Consider the following 12,162-nt stretch of genomic DNA (forward strand, 5'->3'; position numbering starts at 1 on the left):
TCTTCTTTCTTATCTAGGGATAACATTGATTATTCTCCGCATATCAACAATGTCATATTAAGCTGTGAAATTGATCGTCACCATCCCATCAACGCGCAATGTAAATGGAGTGTAGCGTCTTTGAATCAGGATCTACACTTGCCGTTTTAGGGCATCCACATGATACGATGGTCCGCAGAGAGCGGGAAGGTGCAGAGATCAGGCACTGAGAGATGCCCTTGGGGTGGACCAGGTGAGTCATATCTATTTGCTTCGTCTGCAGCTATTTTTTCATGCCTCACCTTCCTGGCGCCATGCGAACATAATATAATCAGTGAACTTGGAGCAGCCATTATGCCCCGTTCGCCCGGCAGCGAGAATGTGATGCTCATCAAGAAATTCTTGTTCCGATGGGCCGCAGGGCTCAACTTTTTCATTTTACTTATCAGTGAAATCTTTGAATCGACGCATCGGTAGCAAACATGTACCTGCCAGTGGTGAACGGAAGGGATTCGGTTATTTCCTTCGGTCATTCAATGCAGGAACGGAGTTCGCCCCCATGATGCTCTTTTTGGCGATGAAAGTTTTAGGTGGTGGTATAAGTATATAGTACGAACACCATCTTCACACGTCCACTAATTTCGCCACTCCCTCACACCTATCCTCTAACAATATGACCGTAGTCTCCAATGATCCCAGTTTCTGGCCGGTCATTAACGTGTTCCGTATTTCCAGCTATTTTTGTGGTTTGTGGAGAGCCAGTCGGACAACGACAGCTGTACTCGATCTAATGTTTCTCAGTTGCCGCCTCTGCTGGGGTCATGTACGATTGGGGTGAGCAAGGTTATTTTTGAGGATGGCTCATGTTCTGATGGTTTCTGCAGCCCTGACTATCGGACAGGAGGTAGGTTGATGCCATTTTCGGAGCACCCACCTCACTCAGAATTGTTTGTGTAGATTGAACTCGTTTGGGTGAGCAGAGTCACACATCATAAGAACAACATAAAAATGCAAAGAGGTTTCTTTAGAGGCAACGCTGGTCACTCATGACAGCTCTTTATCTGAGTGTACGCAGCCTATGTTGTAAGTGTGGTCGGCAAGTCAGGCTGACTTGAATGTACTCTAGGTGCGCTATCTTGGAATATTATATGCTGTGTATATTTGGAATTCTAAATCATTGGCACTGCGCTAATCAATGATCTCCCACAACAAGCATCCAGATTCTAGGTATGCCTCCACGTGTTCACCGTGTTAATTTCTTCTCACCGGCAGCATACAGGGAACGTTCCGACAATATTGCTGACAGATTTTGTGAGTATTCTGAGCCAATGCTTGCCATTCCCATCTTAATCAACTGCACTTCAATGCAGGGGTGAGTCTGATTCTTGACTAGCTGATACAATATAATGACTGCCACAGCTGTGAGTTGCTTTTGAATGCATGATCCTCCGAGGCTGATCACCTGGATTTTTCAGGCCTGGTTTTATTCATCACACAAGATTGGGTGAATATCGTCGTGAATGCAATGCTGGGAGGTGAGTTGCATAGCCGCAATGAGTCAATTTTTTTTTGACAGAAACATCACTCAAGTCATCATGATTACTCGATTACATGCCATGTATCAACGATCCAGAAAGGTGCTGATACCTTCCGTTGTAGTCTTCCTGACTGCCACCATTGCCGCCGGAGTGTTGAACGTCATAACAACAATAGACCCTTCAGCAGGTAAGCTTGATTATCGATGAAAGACTTGTGTGCAACAGGCTCATTGACGAATACCAGAGGAGGTCATTCTCTCTGGCACCTACGAATGCTCTGTTGATTTTGCAGGAAATCTTCAACTACTGCCTCCCATGACTTGGATGCTTGGCACTGTATGGGAGGTCCTCGCACTATGTCTCACAATCTGGATTGCTGTAAAACACTTCCGTGAATTGCGACGGTATTCGGTAGGAGGGGTTATCAGGGACTGTTTCACAGTGTTGATACAATCTCACGTGGGTTACTTCGCAAGGTCAGTTCACAATGCCAATGTGGTCCCCTTCTTCCGCTGAAGTTCTGCACCTCTTAGCTTTATTGCTGTTTCTTGCTTCCAGATTAGCGGTGAATTCTCTCCAACGTTATCAGGGGTATGTTATTCTCTCATTGACCTCTCCATGCAACGGTTCATCATTCCTATAGAACCCAGATTCCCTGGGAACCCAGATATATTTTGGTTTACTTCAAATTTTCAGGGTCGTGCAGATGTTTGTGCTGGGACCACACCTGATACTTAGCATTCGAGAATACAATGCCAATCTCGTGACCGACTCCGATGCAGCAACCATCATGACTTCAATTGCTTTCCAGGAGCGCGTGCATGTGCCAACTAGTAGCAGCGTGTAGTATTGGAAATTCTCGAGACGATTACCACTGGCGGGTACTCCTGGTGAGGTGCTATGTGGGGAGAATTTTTTTCGGTTCTGAATTTCATCGCTGTACGTATTTATTTAAGTTGGTGATGTTCCATAGATTTGAAAAGAAGTGGGTCTAGACAAATCGCCTCATACATTGTTGTATCACTAAGTCTTTGTTCCAAGTTTCGTTGTGGTACCTATTTATTTGATGTTCCGAAGTATATTTCAAAGAGCAGTATCTATAGGACAACCGATACATATTACGTTGCATCGATGCATAACGCCCGGCGAGTTGGACTAGCTACCCACCCGCGCTCGCACCGAGTGGTAAACCGAAATCATTTGGAAGTTTCGCGACCTTGCTTGAAAAAAAGTCATTCCTGCTTTCCTGTGTCGTGAGGAACTCTATTTGAGGCCAAGAGACTCGAGAATATAAATATGGGGGCGTCCTTGAGTCGATCAATCGTCAAAATTCAGGTATGAGATACTTGAAATTCTATAGTGAGCGAAAGGTCGAATTAGAAGTTGGAAAGACCTACAATTAAACAAGGATGCAGGGAATTACTGCGTATACAATAGTGTATCGCATCTGACAGGTTCCATATCATCTTGTCGCACCTGGGGGGCGATGTCGATGACTTGGACCGTAGTTAGTACTCCTACTTACGAGTTTCAGTGTTCAAGTAGATTGCCTTGGTTCACACCGCATAACAGATCTCTGGGAAATGTAGCCTTAGCACTGTATATCAGTCTAGCGAGTGTTTGAAATGTACCGATTGACAAGTAAGTGCGCGCTGCATTGAAGTGGGGAGTGTCTATACTTACCCAGTTCTAAGTAATGTATCCAGGTGAGGACTTCACCAAGTGTTTTAAGTGGTGTTGACTATGCACCTGAGGTTAGCGGTGTAGGAGACGATCTGGCTGCAGCCCCATACAGCACCATATCCCCTTACTGGACGAAGTCACGCATACCTTCCACAGGCCATTGTGGACCATCACACGAGGTTGCAGAATCCATGCACTCATCGCATCGCATCGCAACGCACTATCCATCCATGTCCTGTCTGCATCCGTCCGTCCTCACTGGTGCGTTCTCATTCTTAGTTAGTCATTCCTAACCGTCGCAGGGCCAGTTACATATCAGTTCCCATACACGAGGCCACGTACCATTACTTACATGTATCTCCTTCCGACTTCGCTTGCATATGCGTCCGCTTACATGGTTCTGGTTCTGCACAACCCGTTATATATACTCGTCCCAAGCTCGTATGGACTTTACTTTCCTACATTCCCTCTCTGGTTGTGTGTTGCGGAGTCACTAGCTTAGTCTTACCTTGTCTTTCCTTGCTTGAGCAATCACTTGTTTGCCTTCTCATCCCGCGCGAACACTCGCATCGCCATCGACAGTTGACTATTGCTAGTCCTAGTTGAGTTCCTTTGCAAGGCGGTCTCTGCACATCTTCGCATATACCTGGTACCTAGTTCGCTCTACCCTATTACCTGTTCCAATACCTGGTACCCTACCCATTTCGCATACCTGGTACCCTCTAGACATTCACTCGTTTCTCCACATCTCCACATACCTCGCATCTCCGCGCATTCTCGCATCTCCGTACATCCTCGCATACACAGCTGTTCCATCTTCAGCGCATCACTTCCTTCTTCACTGTTCCCCTTGCTCATACTTGAGGAACTGCTCTCAGAGCTATCCCCTTGGGTCGACTACTATTCTCGCACCCAGCAGGATCGGTACACTATCACTATAGTGGACTTCTACGATTTCTCCCACATTGGTATCCTTGTGGGATGACGGCCCGAGGCAGATAGCCAGAATGAGTGCATAAGGCGAGTGATGCTGATGACGAGAACACATATCATGCATTGAGATTTGTGCTTGCCAGGCGGGTTGAGACAGGTGAGTTGTCTGTTTGCTTTATTTTTCACTTTTATGGTGTCATATGGACAGAATTTGCCCTTGTTGAATGAACTTGAAAGTGTTGTTGCGCTCCCAGGCCCGATCCAGCGAAGTGGAGAAAATGCGATGTTAATCAAGAACCATTCAGACGGCAGGTCACATCACACCCAGGCTTGTGTATTTGCTGTTCAATTTCACTGATATCATGGAACTGAATTGATATATCTGTAGCAAGCATCTATCTGGATAATGGAAGCGAGTTGCCAAAATGATGAACAGTTCTTTGATCTTTCACGGCGTTCAAACATTCTGCGCATGTGACTGGTTTGCACCTTCACAACCAACATATACGTTGATTCAATCAAGGAACCCTAGATCGAGTGTTCATTTCTACAGGACCTCAACTTACTTCGGTCAATCAATGCAGGAATGGATATCGCCTCCATGATGCTCATTTCGGGGATGAAAGCGCTGGGTGCCAGTGGTGGTATATCTAGTACCCACCAACCTCGCTGCTCCCTCGCCCCCATCCTCTAACAAGATGACTCTAGTCCTAAATGATCCCAGTCTCTGGCCGCTCATTAATGCGTACCGTATTCACAGCTATTTTGCAGGTTCGTGGAGAGTCAGTTGGACAATGACGGCCATACTCAATCTAACATCTCGCAGTTGTCTCCTCTATTGGGGTCATGTACGATTGGAGTGAGTAGGATCACTTTCAAGAATGGGTGATGTTCTTATGGTTTCTGCAGCCCTGACTTTCGGACAGGAGGTAGGTTGATGCCATTGTCGAAGCATCTATCTCACTCAGAATGGTTTACTATATAGATCGAACTCATCTGGGTGAGCAGAGTCACACATCATAAGAACAACATGAACATGCAATGAATTTGTGGCAGAGGCAACGCTGGTCACTCATGACCGCTCTGTATCTGAGTGTACGTAGCTTGTGTTGTAAGTGTGATCAGCAAGTCGGGCTGACTTGAAAAAATTCTAGGTTCGCTATCTTGCAATTTCATTTGCTTCGTTGTCGAACATTCACGAATACAAGTTTCACGTCGCGTGACACCGTGGAAGGTGAAGGTAGGTAGTATTCAGGACGCCCCGTCTTCATCAACGACTGAAATCCTCGGTCGCTGACAGTCTCAAATGGTTGTAGGCTTTCCAAGACCCAATGCACGATCTCTGCCCTTTGGTAATGTGTCAGTAGCGTGTTCATGTACATACTAGTGAGTACTTACTTGGTTTCAGTCTTTGTGTGTTGCCTATGTGAATAGGTCACTTTACCCTTAGATGTTCTTTCGAAAGAGGACGTTGAGCGAAAGTGATTCCGTGTAGCCTGTTAGAGTAGACTACCGATCCGTATGAGTGCGAGTATAATAGCTCGTCCCAAGGGGATTGCTACTGAAGGAAGTCTTCGCAATAAATGCGAAGGAATCAATCCAGCGGGCTTAAGATCTGTGCGGCGGACACACGGGTGAAGTCCGGTCTAAGGAAGGGAGTGTCCGGACGGAGGATGGTTCGTGTAGGACGGATATCTAGCGGTACGATGATCAAGGTGTCAAGGTGTCAAGGTCTCGAGGTGTCAAGGTTTCAAGGTCTCGAGGTAACGAGCTACCGGAAGTGGTCCGAGGTGCGGGAAGATGTCCGTTGCGACGCGGAAGACTAAGGGGACTTTCTTGATCACTTAGACTTAGATATAAATCCAAGGGAGCAAAAGGGAAGTGATATTGGTAGAATACGACGCAACTATTTATCAGAATCCGTAAGAACTCGGAATCCGCTAAGCGGCGGTAGCATAGGCGAGTCCGTAGCGCGGTAATATGTAAAGGACGGTAAGCGGCCTCATGTATGGGAAGTACAGGTAATACGGACTGCTGGTTGATTAGGGTGATAAAAGAAGACAAATGACGCACCAATGGGGATGGATGGACATGGCTAGGCAGGAACCAAGGGAGTCCGTTGTCGGTATCGTATCCGATAGGTGTCCGGAAGGACGGATGCCAACGGAAGAGGCTGGATGGGTGGGGATGCTAATACCTGACCAGGTGGGCTCCGGATTGGACATAAGAGGTGATTGTGAGGCTAGCGCCGGAATGTTTGGTACAACGTGATAGTGCCGGATTTCAGTAAGTTTTTGATGACGCCTTCACGTGCTGCTGCTGCTGATTTAGTCTCTTGTGCGGCATCATATGCCTCTGGCCCCCAGCAGCTCTTGGCGTGCTTGGCCATGTTGCTCGTCGACTTCGCATCACCCTTGTCGAGGTAGCGCCGAACGCGCTGTTTGCAACCCTTCCCCATGCACTGGAATACATGGGAGCGCCGCCCGCCAATATATTCAATGCTCGGTATTGGCTTGTAGAACGCATAAACCGGTGATGTCCACCCTTTTTTTAGCTTGTCTGTGAAATAAAAACTGATTAACATAATGGTATGCTCAGGATAATTAACTTGCCAAGCTCAGCTTCTGAGGTCTCGGCATCATCAGATGACGTCTCGGAGTCCACATTGATAGCATCCTGTATGCCATCCTCCTCTTCCGTTTGTACAGTAGCTCGCTGACTTTGATCCTGTTCAATTTGGATAGTAGCTTGTCGACTTATGGTGCGGGGAGGAGGGGATGCTTCTTCTCGCTCAGATGCAGAACTCGAAGATATGTGCTTCGTTTTTTTTTTGGCCAGTGAAGGCTTCCTTTTTAGCTTTGTCGTGCCTTCCGCAACAGCCTGCGCGGCCTTCTCGGTGAGTTTCTCGACCCGCTTATGAAACATTGTGGTGAATGGAGGTGGAGTGGGGCTTTCAAAGCCTGCGAGAGGTTGCGAAAGATGCGCTGGCGGCCTGTCAGTTTTTTTGGGGTCGAAATAAAGTATTTTTGATTCTGTATAGTTTCTAATATATGTTAGTTTCTAATATATGTTAGTTTCTAATATATGTTAGTTTCTAATATATGTGCAATATATGTGACAGGTGCAACATGGCTACAGCCTGACGGGTACAGGTACCCTGCCACGGGTACCCCACACTCGTACCCGCACCCGTACCCGTCAGGGACCCGTACCCATAACCCGCACGGGTTACCCATACCCGTGCCAATGCCTACCCCTAGTTAGTAGCAAACATCCGATAGCATCAGTATTACTAATAAGTAACATATATGGTGACACACAGGTGGGAGGGCGCTAGAGGAAGCGGGGAAGCGGAGGAAAGGAGATAGGGCAGATACCGAAGAAGGCACTAGAAGCAAAAAAAAAGGTGTCTATAGAGTAAAAATAGCCATTGAACGAGAACTTTACGACACTCGGCAACAGCTCGGCGAGGTGTGCTGTTCCGGTTGCTTTTCAGATCCGCGTCCCACCCCAATCATCAAAAGGGATGCTCAATTCTAAAATGTCGTTGTCGTTTGGTGTTCAATATTTGAGCGCCGCTCGCTAAACCTATCCTAAACGGGACTCGTACCTAAACCTTACGGCGCGCAGCGCCAACACTCGCAGTCTTAAAACACATCCTAAGCCTCAATAGTGCTACTAAACCTCATGATTCATGGTCCTAAGCCTCAGCAGGCCTAACCCTTATCTTAACCTCTCTATGCAGAGCAAATGCTAGTAGTGTATAATCAGTTCACTCCATGTTTAAGTGAAAGGTACAATATATTCATAACATAGCACTACATATACTCTGTTGAAAGGGTCAGAAAAGGTTTAGGAATGTCAAGGATTAGGCCTGTTGAGGGTTAGGAACAAGAATGACGAGGTTTAGGAGCACTGCTGAGGTTTAGGATGTGTTTTGACTGCAAGTGTTGGCGCTGCGCGCCGTCAGGGTTAGGTACAAGATCCCGTTTAGGATTAGTTAGCGAGCGGTACTTGAATATCGAACACCAAACGACAACGACATTTTAGAATTGAGCATCCCTAAACACGCTTCTAACAAGGTATCCATCTGCATCGTCCCGCATTTCGTCAACTTACTTTCACCATGCACAGCTTCTGCATTCTTGGATTCAGTCACCGAACATTAGACAGGACGAGTCTCTTTGCGGATTATGATTATGTGTCACAAATGCGTGGAAGAGATGGAGAATGACCACCCTCATCGCAAGTTATGCAAGTCCCTACCATCCATTGCAACAACATCCAAATCGCCCTCATTAATATTCCACAGTTGTCCCACAATAGAATCACCACACTCCTCCAATGAACTTCTCCGTACCTGATCTGCAGGCGATTCTATCCACCGCCGCCTCTCCATGTGATCCCAGACAAAAGAAGATCCCGAAACAACGATTAAGTGGCTATTCTGATGATAGTGAAACAAGTAATGCCGTGTCAAGTCTAGTCTAAAAAGTCTAGTCTACAAAGTCTAGTCTAAAATACAGACACCATACCCACACTCCAGCTCACTACCGTTACGTGCACCAAGGAACACGCGCCGTTCGTATTCGACTCTGAACAGCAGATCATATTTTTTTCATATGTTATGGGCTCGTGCGCAGACCACCAACGTTGCAATCCTACCTCTAATTACGCCTCAACACTAATCACTGACAGTATAGCTGCCGAGCATCCAGTATTACACACAGCTTCCGGTACTAGCGTCGTACATTCATCACATCAATTACGGATTGTGAATCAGGCCTCAGGGTTAGTACAACACCGTCTTTGGTATCCTTCTGGTATCGCCCCATGATGCTGATTTCGGTGATAAAAGCCTTGGGTGGTGGTATATCTAGTATGAACACCATCTTCATCTTCATACATCCACCGAGTTCGCTGCTCCCTCACACCCATCCTCTAACAAGATGACTCTAGTCTTAAATGATCCCAGTCTCTGGCCGGCCATTAATGCGTACCATATTTTCAGCTATTTTAAAGGTTCGTGGAGAGTCAGTCGGACAATGACGGCGATACTCGATCTAACATCTCGCAGTTGCCTCCTCTATTGGGGTCATGTACGATTGGGGTGAGCAAGATCGCTTTCAAGAATAGCTGATGAAGTTCTTATGGTTTCTGCAGCCCTGACTTTCGGACAGGAGGTAGGTTGGTGCCATTGTTGGAGCATCCATCTCACTCAGAATGGTTTACTATATAGATAGAACTCATCTGGGTGAGCAGAGTCACGCATCGTAAGAACAACATGAACATGCAATGAATTTGCGGCAGAGGCAACGCTGGTCACTCATGACCGCTCTGTATCTGAGTGTACGTAGCTTGTGTTGTAAGTGTGATCGGCAAGTCGGGCTGACTTGAAAAAATTCTAGGTTCGCTATCTTGGAATATCATATGTTGTGTATGTTCGGAATGCTAAGCAATTGGCACTGCACTAATAAATGATCTCCCGCAACAAGCATCGTGATTCTGGGTATGTCTCGTCATATTCGCCGTGTTTATTTCTTCTCACCGGCGGCATACAGGGAACGTTCCGACAATATCGCTGACAGATTCAGTAAGTATTCTGAACCAATGCTTGCCATTCCTGTCTAATCAACTGCGCTCCAATGCAGGGGTGAGTCTGATTCTTTACCAGCTGGTGCAATATAATGACTGCCACAGCTGTGAGTTTCTTTTGATTGCGTGATCCTCCGAGGCTGATCACCACCTGGATTTGTCAGGCCTGGTTGTATTCATCGCACAGAGTTGGGTGGGTATCGTCGTGAACGCAATGCTGGGCGGTGAGCTACATTGCTGCAATGAGTCAGTGATATTGACTTAACAGAAACATCACGCAAGTCATCATGATCACTCGATTACATGCCATGTATCAACGATCCAGAAAGGTGCTGATACTTTGCGTTGTAGTCTTCCTGACTGCCACCATCGCCACTGGAGTGTTGAGCGTCATATTAACAATAGACACTTCAGCAGGTAAGCTTGATTATGGATGGAATGCTTGTGTGCAACAGGCTCATTGACGAATACCAGAGGAGGCCATTCTCTCTGGCACCTACGAATGCTTTCTTGGCTTTGCAGGAAATGTCCAACTACTGCCTTCCGTGACTTGGATTCTTGGCACTGTATGGGAGGTCCTCGCACTATGTCTCGCAATCTGGATTGCTGTAAAACACTTCCGTGAATTGCGACGGCACTCGGCAGGAGGGATTATCGGGGACAGTTTCACGGTGTTGATGAGGTCTCACGTGGGTTACTTTGCGAGGTGAGCTAACAATGCCAATGTGGTTCCCTTCTTCCACTGAGATTCTGCACCTCTTAGCTTTGTTGTTGTTTCTTGCTTCACGATCGGCGGAGGCTTGTCTCCAACGTTATCAGGGGTATGCTATTCTGTCGATGATCTCTGCATGCAACGGTTCATCATTTCTACAGGACACATATTCTGAGATTTATTTTGGTTTATTTAGTATTTTCCAGGTAGTGCAGATGTTTGTGCTGGGGCCACGCCTGATTCTCAGCGTTCGAGAATATCACGCCAAGCTCGTGGCCGACTCCGACGCAGCAACCGGCATGACTTCAATTGCTTTCCAGGAGCGCGTGCATGTGCAAACTAGCAGCAGCGTGTAGTATGGGAGATGCTCGAAGTGATTACTGGTTGGGTACTCCTGGTCAGGTGCTATGCGGGGAGCCGGGAGGATTTCTTTTGGTTCCAAATTTCGTCGCTGTACTTATTTATTCAAGTTAGTTATGTTCCGAAGATTTTATCTGACAGAGAAGTGGGACTGGACAAACCACCCCGTACATTGTTTCTTCACTGCGTTTTTATCTCATATAGATCTTTGATTCTTCGATAACCCTCAATGTGAATATTTATTAGTGCAAGCAAGTTACATGCAAGGTGTCGTTACATATCTAGCAGATTGGGTTCGCAGGCTTCCGTCGCAACATTATGCATTGTAACGATACTGGCCATCGCATCACCTTTCCACTCCCCATCGTACCTCTATTCTACGTCCACGTGCAATTGCTTGACGAGCTGAGCGGTAGCAGCAATCTGTCTTGCTGTTCTCGTTGTTCTTGATCTTCAGTAGCCAAGACTCCGACGGTATATCTGACAAAGAAATTATAGATAAGTTCTCTCCAATTGAGAGTGGCGAAATAGCAAGAATAGTTAGACGTGAGGGAAGAACATACACAAGGAGGCCAGGTGGTCCGTGTGGTGCCGTTGAAGTGACCTTTGGGGTACATGTCGCCTTGTATGAGGTGCAGCTGGGGAGAAAATCGTGGAGGTCGAGGGAGTTGATGGTATTGGAGGTGTCAACCGTCGGGTCCGAGATATGGGACACTCTAGGGCATGTGAAAGTGAAATGAAAAGGATGAAAGAGGCTCACCTTATGTGAGCATGTGGGGAATTTTCATCCGCACATACAGTGTTAATATAGCAGCGCCTCGTAACAACACCTGGAGGATAAATTCTACCACTGCCACTGGTAAGTATAACATTATGATGATATCACTTCCGTCCGCCTGCAGATTATTGGCTCCATTCAACCAGGACTCGATTGTTCTTTTGAGAAATACTCTGTCATCAGCAAAGATCAGGGTGTACGATGAGCCTGCAAAAACTACCAAACCAAAAACCATAAGATCCGCCGACCTCCAAGACCAGGCCACTAGCCCTACAATTCAAATAACACAGTGGCACTATCTGAATCGCTTGACTCTTCCATTCCTGATCCAACCCACATCGTTGTCCCTGCGAGTAATTAGTTGGCATTTGCAGCTCCTTTTCTGAAAACGCACCTTCTTCAGACAGTGTGTCCCAGTCGCTCTAGAGAGGATGAGATGAGTATGGGTGAGAGAAAACGAGAGGCGTATAGCTGGAGATCGTACAAGCGCGTGGGCACTGCGTATAAGAAGGAAGTACATGAATGTAAGTTTGCCTTGCTATCCGAGTCCTCGCTTCCTCCACTGCGCTCTCTCATCACAAGCT

General features: G+C 46.7%; 2 protein-coding genes across 2 annotated transcripts; both read right to left on the reverse strand.

The window, feature by feature from the left end:
• Window positions 1-5,305: 5,305 nt before the first annotated feature.
• Window positions 5,306-6,717, reverse strand: DEU56DRAFT_889099 (uncharacterized protein; the record flags this gene model as incomplete). Its single annotated transcript, XM_041356258.1, has 3 exons — window positions 5,306-5,480; window positions 5,532-5,588; window positions 6,398-6,717. 3 exons carry the CDS (start codon window positions 6,715-6,717, stop codon window positions 5,306-5,308), a joined length of 552 nt encoding a protein of 183 aa, XP_041206967.1.
• A 4,304-nt stretch (window positions 6,718-11,021) lies between these two features.
• DEU56DRAFT_952358 (uncharacterized protein) lies at window positions 11,022-12,098 on the reverse strand (the record flags this gene model as incomplete). Its single annotated transcript, XM_041359165.1, has 5 exons — window positions 11,022-11,280; window positions 11,364-11,516; window positions 11,599-11,848; window positions 11,973-12,000; window positions 12,063-12,098. The coding sequence occupies 5 exons, from the start codon at window positions 12,096-12,098 to the stop codon at window positions 11,178-11,180; spliced, it is 570 nt and encodes a 189-aa protein (XP_041206968.1). The 3' UTR covers window positions 11,022-11,177.
• Window positions 12,099-12,162: the final 64 nt, after the last annotated feature.

The sequence above is a fragment of the Suillus clintonianus genome (genome assembly GCF_016758775.1).
Source record: "Suillus clintonianus strain FC179 chromosome Unknown DEU56scaffold_50, whole genome shotgun sequence".
Lineage (NCBI taxonomy): Eukaryota > Fungi > Basidiomycota > Agaricomycetes > Boletales > Suillaceae > Suillus > Suillus clintonianus.